This window comes from Neofelis nebulosa, chromosome 2 (assembly GCF_028018385.1).
Source record: "Neofelis nebulosa isolate mNeoNeb1 chromosome 2, mNeoNeb1.pri, whole genome shotgun sequence".
In the NCBI taxonomy this organism is placed as follows: Eukaryota; Metazoa; Chordata; class Mammalia; order Carnivora; family Felidae; genus Neofelis; species Neofelis nebulosa.
In genome coordinates, this window is record NC_080783.1 from 115,778,606 (window position 1) to 115,792,786 (window position 14,181).

The 14,181-nt window shown below is 38.9% G+C and overlaps 1 protein-coding gene across 2 annotated transcripts in view; it reads right to left on the reverse strand.

The window, feature by feature from the left end:
* The window catches only part of SNX27 (sorting nexin 27), a 66,940-nt gene that overhangs the window by 25,916 nt on the left and 26,843 nt on the right, over positions 1–14,181 (reverse strand). For both annotated transcript variants that reach the window (XM_058715747.1, XM_058715748.1), the window contains exon 2: positions 13,375–13,606. In XM_058715747.1, the coding sequence (XP_058571730.1) occupies positions 13,375–13,606 (232 nt within the window). The remainder of the gene's footprint in view (positions 1–13,374; positions 13,607–14,181) is intronic.

Here is a 14,181-nt window from a genome sequence, read left to right on the forward strand (position 1 = left end):
TTACTTCTTCTGATAGAGGAGAATAAGAGTTCACCAGCAGCTTTCACACTGTCCAAAGCACCAAACTCATTTTGTTTGTTCAGTTTGGTCCCAACTTCAGGCAGACTACATTAAACAACATCTCCCAAAGCTTCCTGTGCAAAATTGCTGATTCCTACTGTTCCAACATCATTTCTGTTGTTTGTCTGTGAATTCATGCATGGAGAGCAGAGCCCACCCTCAGCCCCAGGACCTGGGCAGGCAGGGCACTGCAGGCATGGATTCCGTACACAGGTTACAGGCCTCAGCCCGCATGCTCCACATCACCATAGCACCATTGAGGGTAACAAGTTTCAGTCCTCTTGAGATAGTCTTTGTTCAGTAAGAACCCAATAGGGAAAAAGGCATGGATTATAGGTGGGGAAAGTGTAAAACTTATCTGATCAGTGATCTTATTTTGTTTCTCTAGATTCTGTAAGTCAAAGTTCCAAAATTCAACTTCAAAATGACTTCTAAATATGTAAATGCTGAAAATCCATGCTATGCCATTTATCTCTCCAGCCTCATGATTTAATGCTATGTAATGAATGCCAGAAGATGGTAACTGGTAAGTTCTTTTCTTGCTTTCTTTCTCTCTTTCTTTTCTTTCTCTCTTTTCTTTTCTTTTCTTTCTTTCTTTCTTTCTTTCTTTCTTTCTTTCTTTCTTTCTTTCTTTCTTTCTTTCTCTCTCTCTCTCTCTCTCTCTCTCTCTCTCTCTCTCTCTCTCTCTTTCTTTCTTTCAAGTAGACTCCATGCGCAATGTGGGGCTTGAACTCACAAGCCCAAGATCAACAGTCTTGTGCCCTACTGATTCAGCCAGCCAGCCGCCCTGTAACTGATAAAGTCTTACAATGAGCACAAGCCACTGTGGGAAAGCAATTCTAGTAACATCTGGGTATTCAATAGCAAAACTGAAATCCCAGATATCAGAGATCTTCATTTTGTTGGTTCCTTAACCCTCCCACCTACAGATAAGGCTTTTAAGTGATAACGTCTCAACCTATATAGGATCTAGATATTAAAACGTTCTCATTTTTTCAAACCTTTAGTAAACCGACAGGAATTGTGCTACTGAACAGAGAAGAGAATCTCCATACATAATGCAAAAGTGAAAAAAAAAAAAAAAGTAGAATGATGACATTTTGGCCATGGCAATATCACTCAAGTTCAGCTTCTGAAAGTCTAGCAGACACTGTCCTGGTTCCTGCTGTTGATCTGGATGAATCTTCAATGTACATTATGACCAACAAATTGCTTCCAACACCACCCTGCCATTTAATCGTATTTTTAGCTGAAAATTCATCTTAAAAAAACCACATTAGGGACACGTGGGTGGTTCAGTCAATTGAGCATCTGACTTTTGGCTTAGGTCATGATCTCACGGCTTGTGGGTTCGAGCCCTGCGTCGGGCTCTATGATGATAATTCAGAGCCTGGAGCCTGCTTCAGATCCTGTGTCTCCCTTTCTCTCTGCCCCTCCCTCCCTCATGCTCTGTCTCTGTCTCTCAAAATTGAATAAACATTTTTAAAAAATTAAAAAAAAAAACAACCAAACATTATTGCCATTCATAAGCTGCCTATAAAAGCAAAAGGAGATACAGCACTCTTAGCTGATTTCTGAGTAAAATGGGTGAGATCCTTAACAATGGAACACTGAAATATTTTTCCTAAATGCTGAAGCATTAGGCTCCTTCTTGGGAAGAAAAAAGCATAAAGGCCACAATATGCTCTTAAATAACTTCGGTTTCTTGTGTGTGTATTCTCCCTAACATGGATCATAAATGGTCTCCGTTACTTTTTTTTTTTCTTTATTTGGACCTTGGGTATACAGAACTGGATTAATCATAATCTTTGGTTCACAACATAGTCTCATGGCAAGCTCTTTGGATATTAAATTAGTTATTTTTAACCTTGCAAAAAGTAAATTATAAACTAAGACCCTGACACTTATTTCTTTTTTTTTTTAATTTTTTTTTAATGTTTATTTATTTTTGAGACAGAGAGAGACAGAGCATGAATGGGGGAGGGGCAGAGAGAGAGGGAGACACAGAATCGGAAGCAGGCTCCAGGCTCTGAGCCATCAGCCCAGAGCCTGACGCGGGGCTCGAACTCACGAACCGCGAGATCGTGACCTGAGCCGAAGTCAGACGCTCAACCGACTGAGCCACCCAGGCGCCCCATGACACTTATTTCTAACCATAGTCTCTGCCTCCTTCATCCCCTCTCCCTGCTTCCCTGACCCCCAAAATGATCATAATCATGTTCATCATTCCCTCGCTTTTCTTTTTATAGTTTTTTCCTGTATTTATATGTAATACTTAAATTCTTTTTTATTTTAATTTTTAAAGGGCATTTAGGTTTTATAAAAAGGTTACCATGCACAGTGAGACCTTCCAGGGCTTATTTTTTCCCTTAGTCTCATCCACAATGTTACACACCTTTGTGGTTTATTCTGTTGTATATAACAGTTGTTGTTTTGCTTTTTATTTATTTTTAATGTTTATTTATTTTTGAGAGGGACAGACAGAGTACGAGCGGGGAAGGAGCAAAGAGAGAGGGAGACACAGAACCTGAAGCAGGCTCCAGGCTCTGACCTGTCAGCACAGAGACTGATGCAGGGCTTAACCCCACAAACTGTGAGATTGTGACCTAAGCCAAAGTCAGAGGCTTAACCGACCGAGTTACCCACACACCCCTGTTGTTTTGCTTTTTAAATACCTGTTCTGTTGATGAGCACTTGGGTTGATTCTGGGTTTTTGCTATTGTGAACAAATACTGCTATGAACTTGTACATATGCCCCCTGTTGTACGTATATAAGAGATTCTCCTAGATGTACTCAGACTAGAACTGCAGGGTTATAAGGTATGTGAATATTCAACTGAAAGAGATCATGCCAAACTGTAAGCTAAAGTGGTTACATCAAGTTATACTCCTTTCATAATACATAAAAAAATTCTTTTACTTCTTGCCAATGGGGAATGGGTGGGAAAAGATTTCCTACTGTGGTTCCAATTTACAATTCTCTTAATGTTACATGTAATGATGTCAATCATCTCTTCACGTATTTATTGGCCATGTGAGTGTCCTCTTCTGTAAAAAAACATATTCATATATTTTGTCCAGTGTTGCATTAATTTTTTGTGTTTTTCTCACTGATTTGTAGAGTTGTTTATATGTTCTTGACATAATCTTTTTCATGTTGTATACACTGTATCTTCTCCTACTGTATCATTTGTTTTGTCACTTTATTAACTTGGTTTTTTGGGGGTTTTTTTCTGTTTAATTCTTTTAAAGTTTATTTATTTTGAGAGACAGTGCACATGAGCAGGGAAGGGGCAGAGACAGAGGGAGAGAGAGAATCCTAAGCAAGCTGTGTGCCATCAGCACAGAGCTGGACACGGGGCTTGATCTGATGAACTGTGAGATCATGACCTAAGCCAAAATCAAGAGTTAGATGCTTAACCAAAGTAAGCCACGCAGGTGCCCCCCAAATTTCTCAGTTTTAGAGTCCAATTTATCATTATTTTTATTACCAATGCTTTCTGTGTCTTTTAAACTCTTTGCTATACCCAGGATCAAAAAGCTATTCACCTATACTTTCTACTAAGAGCTTTTAATTTTTTCATTTTGTCATTTAAGTCTTAATCCATCTAGAATTGATTTTTCTAAATAGTATGAAATAGGATTCTGTTGGTATGTCTTCTAAAATCAAGAAATAAAATACCCATAAATAAAAATATTCTGCTTTTATAGGATAGTCTGGAAATTTTATGGATGGTCTGGAATTAACCTTCCACTGTAAACACTAGAAACTAGGCAAAACATAGGAAACAACTATTTTTGGACACTGGACAATAGGCAGCTAAGAACTGTGATCCCTGAGAAAAGGAAAACAAACACGATGAGCCCTACCTCAACCTAGGCTTCCTGTCTAGAGGTAACTCTTGAACTACAACTCAGACAGGGGCATCCAAACAATTTGGCAACTTCACGGAGTTGTGGAGACAGAGACTAGAGTTTAGGGAGGCTAAAGCAGCTAGACTTTGCAGAACACAAGAGGAGGGAGCTAAAGAGAGACAGAGCTCTAGAAATCTGCATAGGCTCCCCTTGAATTTTGGCTGAATAGCAATTTGAGGAAAAGAACTATTACCAGGGTGAGTTGTAAAAATAACAATTACCTGAGTTCAAAGACCATCTTTAATCATCTGACTTTCCTCCAACCAGAATAGAGAGACCTCCCTTGAATTTCTATAGCAATCAAAAGAACTAAAAAGGGCTATGCTTTAGGAGTAGGGCTAAATTAGTTCTAGAGTAAAAACTACTCTATGCTCATACTAAAAGAGCTTAAAAACAAACCTAAAAAAGAATCAAAGTAATCTATAAGGAACTTAACTGCATGCCAGCAAAAAAAGAAAGAAAAAAAAAAGAAAAAGAAAAAATTTCAACGTTCTTTAAAGGAATGTAACAAAATCTAACACACAATAACATTAAATTAACAGTGTACAGGGGGTGCCTGGGTGGCTCAGGATTAAGCGGTCAATTCTTGATTTCAGCTCAGGTCATGATCTCACCTGATGAGTTCCAGCCCCACATCTGGCTCTGTGCTGACAGTGCAGAGCCTGCTTGGAATTCTCTGTCTCCCTCTCTGTCTGCCCCTCTCCCATTCACAATCTCTTTCTCTCTCTCAAAAATGAATAAACATTAAAAAAAAAAAATTAACAGTGTGTGATACCCCATCAAAAATTACTAGACATACAAGGAAACATGAAAATTTAACCTGTAAACCAGGAGAAAAATCAGTCAATAGAAACAGACTCAGAAATAACAGAAACAAAAGAAGTAGCAAATACATTAAGCAACTGTAGGATTTAGGAAGGTGCAAGAACAGTAATCTCATTCCAGACATAAGAGAGCTCCTATGCACATGCAAGTCTCCCCCCTGGGCCTCTTGTGCTCACAAGAAAGACTAGGGACAGGGCAGGAGCCTAGAAATGGTCTACCATAGTAGCCTAGGCATGAGAAAGGTGACTGGCAATTGTTAGGGGACAGACACAATGCTCCACCCACCTTCCCTAGACCTTTCTCTTCTATTAAGCAAAAGCCTTAATCCCTTGGGGGATGGGCAGCAAACCCTTTCATCTGGAGGGCACTGGTGAAGATCCCCTGCTTCTGGGAAAAAAGTAAAAGCAAAAACCCTCCACTCCTGGTGAGAGGCAGGAAACCATCTTAGGCCCAAGTTCCTGATACTAAGTAGAGATTGGCCATAGCTGGGGGAAGGAGAAGAAACTCTTCCAAGACTAACCACAGATACAAGGCAGAGTTTAGTTGTGATAAGGAAGAAGGGTAGAAAAACTAAAAGTCTCACTCCCAAGACATAGGCACAGGGTCTAAGTAGACTGCCTAAGACAGAAGCAGGACCAGATAACAGAGAACCTTATTACAAACCTAGCCTACATAAAAAGCAAGAGCGGTTCACCAGCAGAAGAGAGGCAAGAGTATGGAGAGAATTTGTCTGTGGTACAGGCATGCAGGGGTGGCTAAAAGTTGAGAGAGGGAAGAGGAGAACAGTGAGAAAAAACAGAGCCTCTGACCCCAGCCCCCAGTCTAAGCACAAAGCGACTTACTGTTAGAGGGATTTGAACTTTACAGCACAATAAAGGTACCAAAAGCCACAACAACACCCAAATTGAGCTTGACCGGCTCAATCCCCTAACAGAAGAAGATGCCTGCATATTTTCAGATTCAAATACTACTTACCTCAGTCGCTACTGTTCTACACATGATGCTTGGCATATTCAATCACATATTACAGGACAAAAAAGCAAGACATAAAAAACACATATGTCAAGAGATAAGGTAGTCTCAGAGATATCTAGATATTAAAACTATCAGACAGGGATCTTAAAATAACTATGATTCAGGGGCACCTGGGTGGCTCAGTCAGTTGAGCAAATGACTCTTGATTTCAGCCCAGGTCATGATCTTGTGTTTCATGGGTTTGAACAGCATGATGGGCTCCACGCTGACAGTACAGAGGCTGCTTGGGATTCTCTCTTTCTCTCTCTCTCTCTCTGCCTCTTCCCTGCTCACTCTGTCTCTCTCAAAATGAATAAACAAACTTAAAATAATTTTTTTAATAAAATAAAATAACTATGATTCATATATTAAAAGATCTCATGGGGGCGCCTGGGTGGCTCAGTTGGTTAAGCGGCCGACTTCGGCTCAGGTCATGATCTCGCGGTCCGTGAGTTCGAGCACCGCGTCGGGCTCTGTGCTGACAGCTCAGAGCCTGGAGCCTGTTTCAGATTCTGTGTCTCCCTCTCTCTGACCCTCCCCCGTTCATGCTCTCTCTCTGTCTCAAAAATAAATAAACGTTAAAAAAAAAAAATTAAAAAAAAAAAAGATCTCATGGAAAATGTACACAGCATGTGTAAATAGATGGACAATTTTAAGGGAAATATTAGAAATAAAAAAACATGATGCCAGAGATGTAGAATTTCTCTGACAAGCTCATCAGTAGACTGGACACAGCTGAGGAAATAATCAGTGAACTTGCAAATAGGACAATAAAAATAATCTAAAGCAAAACAAAAAAGAAAAACAGAATAGAGCATTCAAAAGCTAAAGGCCAATATCAGTCTAACACAGTGTAATTAGAATCTCAGAAAGACAAAAGAAAAAAAACACAGCTGAAGAAATATTTGATGACATACTGGCTGAGATTTTTTGAAAAATGATAAAAGATATCACACCATAGCTCTATAAAGTTTAGAAAACTCCAATCACAGGATAAATACCAAAAAAGACCTAGTTTTGAAGTTTAAAAACTTTGACAGTAGCTAGAAGGGGTTAAAACATTACATAAAGAGGAACAAAAACTGGCAGGCTTCTCACTTCTCATCAGACACTAAGCAGGCCAGAAGACAGGAGTCACATTTTAAAGTATTGAAAGAAAAAACTATCAACCCAGAATTTTATACCAATAAAAATATCTTTCAAACGTAAGAATGAAATAAAGACTTCTTCAGACCAACAAAAGCTAAGGGAATTCATTGCCAGCAGATGTGCCCTATAAGAACATTAATGGAAATTCTTCGGGCGGAGGGAATAAGATAGCAGATGGAAACTGAATTTACACAAAGGAACGAAGGACACCAGAAATGGTAAATATGTGGTTAAATATAAAAGAACTCTTTTCTCATTTCTAATCTCTTGATTGTTTAAAACAAAGAAAACAACAAAGTAATATGGAATTTATAACACCTTTAGAAGTAAAATGTACGACAACAGCACAAAGGATGGGAGAAGGAAATGAAATATACTGTTGTAAAATTCTTTCATTATATGAGAAATAATATTGTATTATTTAAAGATAATACTTATAAAGATGTATAGTGTAAAGTGGGAACAACTGCTAAGAAAATAAAACAACAAGGGGCGCCTGGGTGGATCAGTTGGTTAAGTGTCCAACTCTTGCTCTTGGCTCAGGTCATGATCTCGAGGTTCACGAAATTGAGCCCTGCACTGGGTTCTGTGCTGACAGCGCAAGGCCTGTTTGAGAGTCTCTCTCTCTCTCTCTCTCTCTCTCTCTCTCTCTCTGTGTGTGTCCCTCCTCCACTCGTGCTCTCTCTTAAAATAAATAAATAAACATTAAAAAAAAACCCAAATTATATCTAATAATACAATAATGGAGATAAAACAAGATCATTAAAAAATACTCCATTAATTAAAAAGAAGGCAGGAAAGGAGGACAAAAGGAATAAAGAACAGATGAGATACAGTTCATAAAGAATAAGATGATAGATTTAAACCTATTTCAATAATTATATGAAACGTAAGTAGACAACACACTCCAAATAAACGACCAAGATTGCCAAATAAAAAGCAAGACACAAGTATATGCTGTCTATAAGACTTACCTTAAGCACGGCTATATAGATAAGTTAAAAGTAAAAGGATGGAAAAGATACCCAATGAGAACAATAATCAAAAGAAAGGTGAAGTAGCTATTAGCGGCCATATGTTAATATCAAAGAAAGATTTCAGAACAAAGAATATTACAAGAGATAAAGAGATATTTCACAACATTAAAGGGGCCAATTCATCAAGAGGGCAACAGCTTCATTATATATGAAAAAAACTGATAGAACTGAAGAGTCTCCTATAGACCAACCTTTCCAGTGATAACAACTACAAACTCTGGACCAAATGCAAAAATCAATTACCCGATAATTCTGAATACTACACTAAATGCAGGCAGATTGCAGAGGGACATTAAAATATGGAGCACACCACTGAGAGGGGTGGGGGGAGGTGTCCTGCTTTTAGGGGGCTTTGCCCAGACAGTGGGCATAAGTTACAAAGTAGCCTAACTTAGGCAACTAAAAACTCCAATAGAAACCCTGACGTCTTCCTGCCTGGAGGAAAGAAAGGATTCTACAACCATGGCCGCCACCAGAAAGAGTAGAGAATTCCAGAAGAGAGAAACACAGAAAAGGATGCCTTAAGTTTGTGAATGAACACCAAGTATCTCATACTAATCCCTCCCTGAATGATACAAATGCAGAACAGATTCAAAGTAGTACAGAAAAGCCTGAAAGAATTGAACTGAAACATGAAGTACAACCCACAAGCGGCATAGCTTAATTGCCAGGTAAAACAAAACATCAACATTCCTCAGGGAATATCACAGAACTCAGGGCCTACACAATGCAACATTCACAACATCCAGGATACAATCCAAAATTACTCACTGTACAAAGGAGCGGGAGGATATGACCCATTTTCAAGGGAAAAGACACTAAACAGAAGACAATCTCAAAATAACAAAAATATTGAAATGTTCAGACATAACCAACAGAATACAGAAATAGAACCACATGTTCAATTGATTTTCAACAATAAAGCCAAGGTATTTCAATGGGAAAAAGATATTCCTTTTCAACACAGGCTGCTGGATATTCAAATGGGGAAAAAAAAATCTTGACCCTTATATCATTTAGTATTGATACAAGAATCAACTCAGAACGGGTCCCAGACCTAAACATAAGAGCGAAAACTATGATGCAGCCATTTTGGAGAAAAGTCTGGCATTTCCTCAAAAGGTTAAACATAAGAGTTACCATATGACCCAGTAATTCCATTTCTACGTAATATCCAAGAGAAATGAAAACACATATCCACATCAAAAATTGTACATACATGCTCAAAACAGCATTATTCATAACGGTCAAAAAGTAGAAATGAGCCAAATGTCAATCAGTTGAAGAACAGATAAATTAAATGTGGTATATCCAGACAATGGAATATTACTTGGTTGATACACGCTACAACATGGATAAACCCTGAGAACACATATGATTTCATTTACATGGAATGTCCAGAAGAGGCAAATCCATAGAGACAGAAAATAGATTAGTAGAGAGCAGATGGGAGGTTTGGAGGAGGTGGCTAAAAGGTACAGTGTTTCTTTCTGAAGTGAGGAAAACGTTCTAAAATTGTGGTGATGGCTGCACTACTCTGTTGATCATACTAAGAAACACTGAATCATATACACCTAAGGTATACAACTGCTGGTATGTGAATCATACCTCAATAAAGTTATTACAAAAACAGACACCTAAAACTATAAAATTTTTTCAAGAAAACATAAAAGATTTGTATCCTTGGGTTAGGCAGATTTCTTACAACACGACCCATAAATGAAAAAGACAAACTGGACTTCAACAAAATTTAAAACCTCTGTTCTTTGAAAGACACTATTAAAAATAAAATAAAAAGGCCAGCCACAGCCTGGGAGAAATATTTCACAAAATATCTATCTGATAAAGGACTCCAAATACATAAAGAACTCAACAACAAAATAGGACAATCCAAGTTTTAAAATGGGGGAAAAAAGTTGAACTCTTCACCAGTAAAAATATAAGAATGGCCACTAAATACATGAAAATAAAGCTTTCATCATGAGTCTTTAGGCAAATGCAATTAAAACCAGATGGACAGGGGCGCCTGGGTTGCTCAGTTGGTTGAGTGTCCGACTTCAGCTCAGGTCATGATCTCATGGTTCATGAGTTCGAGCCCCACGTCAGGCTCTGTGCTGACAGCTCAGAGCCTGGAGCCTGCTTCAGATTCTGTGTCTCCCTCTCTCTGTGCCCCTCCCCCACTCACACTCTGTCCCTCTCAAAAATAACCATTAAAAAACAATTAAAAAAAAAAAAAAGTGGGAATGCAAGCTGGTGCAGCCACTCTGGAAACCAGTGTGGAGGTTCCTCAAAAAATTAAAAATAGAACTACCCTACGACCCAGCAGTTGCACTACTAGGCATTTATCCAGGGGATACAGGTGTGCTGTTTCGAAGGGACACATGCACCCCCATGTTTATAGCAGCACTATCGACAATAGCCAAAGTATGGAAAGAGCCCAAATGTCCATTGATGGATGAATGGATAAAGAGAATGTGGTATATATATACAATGGAGTATTACTCGGCAATCAAAAAGAATGAAATCTTGCCATTTGAAACTACATGGATGGAACTGGAGGGTATTATGCTAAGTGAAATTAGTCAGAGAAAGACAAAAATCATATGACTTAACTCATATGAGGACTTTTAAGAGACAAAACAGATGAACATAAGGGAAGGGAAACAAAAATAATAAAAAAACAGGGAGGGGTGGGGCGCCTGGGTGGCGCAGTCGGTTAAGCGTCCGACTTCAGCCAGGTCACGATCTCGCGGTCCGTGGGTTCGAGCCCCGCGTCAGGCTCTGGGCTGATGGCTCGGAGCCTGGAGCCTGTTTCCGATTCTGTGTCTCCCTCTCTCTCTGCCCCTCCCCCGTTCATGCTCTGTCTCTCTCTGTCCCAAAAATAAATTAAAAAAAAAAAAAAAAAAAAAAAAACAGGGAGGGGGACAAAACAGAAGAGACTCATAAATAAGGAGAACAAACTGAGGGTTACGGGAAGGGTTGTGGAGGGGGGTGGGCTAAATGGGTAAAGAACACTAAGGAATCTACTCCTGAAATCATTGTTGCACTATATGCTAACGAATTTGGATGTAAATTTAAAAAAATAAAAATTAAAAAAAAAAAATAAATACAGTATTTAAAAAAAAAAAGACGAAGATACCACTACAATGCCTAGAATTTTAAAAACCGATAATACCAAGCATTGGAGAGATTATAGAGCAACTGGAACTCTCCATTGCAAATGAGAATATGCAAAAATGGTGCAGCCTCTTTGGAGAACAGTTTGACTTTAAGGTTAAACTTTTACCATATGACTCTGCAATTCCACTTATAGCTACTCAAGAGAAATGAAAACATGTATCTACCTAAAGCCCTGTATATTAATGTTATTTCATGGCAGCTTTAATCATAATAGCCCCAAACTGGAAGCAACCCAAACATGCATCAACAAGTCACTGGATAAACAAACTGCAATGAATTTATCCAATTAAAAAGTAATTGCAATTAAAAGAAACAAACTACTGACATACACAACAACTATAAATCTTAAAAGCACTACACTAAATGAACAATGCCAGACACAAAAAAGCTACTTATATGATCCTATTGATTTGACATCCTAGAAATGGCAAAATAGAGTAACAGAAAGATGATCAGTGGTCAACACGGGTAGTGCTACAGGGAAAGGGCTAACTATAAAAGGTCACAAGAGAAGTTTCTGGGTGGTGAAAGTGTTCTTCTATCTTGATTGTGACAGTGGTGATTATAAAACTATGTACACTTACCCAAACTCATGAAACTGGACATGTTCATGCAGGTAAACTGTGCTCAATAATGTTGATTTTCTTAAAAGGGACAATCAGTTTCATTCCTTTTCTAAAAGGGACAATCAGTTTCATTCCTTTTCTAAAGACTACAAAGGTTCTCAAGATCCCAGGTAATTCCCAAAAGGTCTCAACATCCATTGTGCTCTAATTTTAGGACCTGACCTTGATTTCTACTCTTTACATGCCTTATGACTGAATGGATAGCACCTCTGAAATACGAAACTCTAAACTGTGTACATGGCTCTGAGAATCCATAGACCAGGCCAAGCTAGACTGTGCTCTGTACTACCATCACCAGCTAAATTACAGATGCAGTTGAACATTGTTTGATCCTTCTGAATTTTTCTGGTTTACTTGCTTGCTTTTCTCATCTCCTCACTAAAAAGAATTTACCACAAGTGTCCTGTAGCTCATTCCTATACAGGGAACAAATCTCAGTTTCAGAGACAGCAACTTGAGTCAGCAGTTCAGCTTGAAACGTGTAGTCTATTTGTCAATGTCTAACAGAACCCACTGCACTTTCTTTTTTTTTTTTTTTTTTAATTTTTTTTTTTTAAACATTTTTTTATTTATTTTTGGGACAGAGAGAGACAGAGCATGAACGGGGGAGGGGCAGAGAGAGAGGGAGACACAGAATCGGAAACAGGCTCCAGGCTCCGAGCCATCAGCCCAGAGCCTGACGCGGGGCTCGAACTCACGGACCGCGAGATCGTGACCTGGCTGAAGTCGGACGCTTAACCGACTGCGCCACCCAGGCGCCCCCCCACTGCACTTTCTACAAAGAATAATGAATTTCTCATTATATCAGCACTCCCCAAATAATCAAAGGCAAATAAAGCATACCGCAATCAAGAGAAAAAGTAAGTAGATTGGGCTATCAACAGCAACTGGGTTTTGAGGAACAAGCAAAGGCACTCAGAAAAGGGGCTGGCACCCAGAACTCAAGGTGGGCTTTCCCACACATCTACAACAGGAACAGACTGGAAATGTAATAGAGCAGTTCATGGGAACTGTATTCAGAGTATAATTAGGACCTTGGGAAAAACCCACATTAATCATTCACATGGACATCTCCAAAGAAAATGAAAAAGAACAAGATGTGGAGAGAAGGGTAGGGCACTTGCAGGTTCTGATGTGGACAAACTCTGTATTATCAAAATGTTTCGGAAGACACCACCTTTTAAAATTAATCTTGCTCTACACCTCAGCAGAGTCAATAGTAAGTGAGAGACTGCTAGTAGCAAAGAGATACAGCAACTAATAAAAGAACAAACAAAACCAACTCACACGTGTTTACAACCAGAATACAAATACAAATTTAAAACTGTCTGGAAATAAAATGGAATACACTTAAGCAGAAAGAGAAATCTTCTTCATTACTGTAGTTCACCTCCTGCAAAAAAAATCACGGTCAGTGTCTTTTATTTATGTGTGAACCCATCTTCCTGGTAGGCAAACTGACCTAGGTTGCGGTGATTGCATCTAGTGCTCTAGTATAAATCATAAATGATAAGCCTGGGGGAAACAAAAGCTAGATGTTTTGAGGACTGAGTTGGGCTGACACTCACCACAAACTTCTCACCATTCTGCTCCACATGTTTGTATGTGGGGACCGATATGGGCACTGCTTGCTTTTCTGTATAATCATAAAATGATTGTCCCAACGAGTCTTCACTGGGATCTAGGTTATCTGCCTCATGTGGAGGCACAGACAACACTGTCAAGATCAATTCCTTCTCGCCTGCTCGGATCAGGTCCACCACCTGCTTGTGTGTCGCCCCCTCAACATTCACGCCGTTCCTAAGGGGAAAAAGGGAAAAAGACAATCCCATAAACAAGAAGGGTCCAAACACCTTGTATCTCCACCCTTCTACCCCACTCCAGTGTCATGCAGTATGAACCATAAAAACAAAATTAATTTGGCTCCAGAAAGGCTGTTTATATTTTTATAGATCATAATGTGAAGAGCTGTTTGTGAACTTACAGCAGGGAGAACAAAATGGAAACGTTGGAGAGGACCTGACCCTCCAAGCTAGAATCCCACACTTCGTTTCAAGAAAGCACACGGGAAAGAGGGCACAAAGCTTTCAAAGCTAATTTCCTCACCCTAACCAAGCATATATACTATACAGTCAAAGTAGCTTTTAACAATCCTGCCATTTGAACTGTACTTAATCCTTTTTAAACTTTCTGAAATTTCTGTTATCAGAAAGTTTTTACAAAATGTATTCCTTTAATTTGTAAAGACTCAAAAAGGATGACTTAAGATAATTTATATATGTGTATCTGATTTCATCCCATATCTTCAAATCATTCAACTTAACTTTCCTTTATACTGAGTTTCATCACCTTGAGAGTTAAATGGTATAGATATT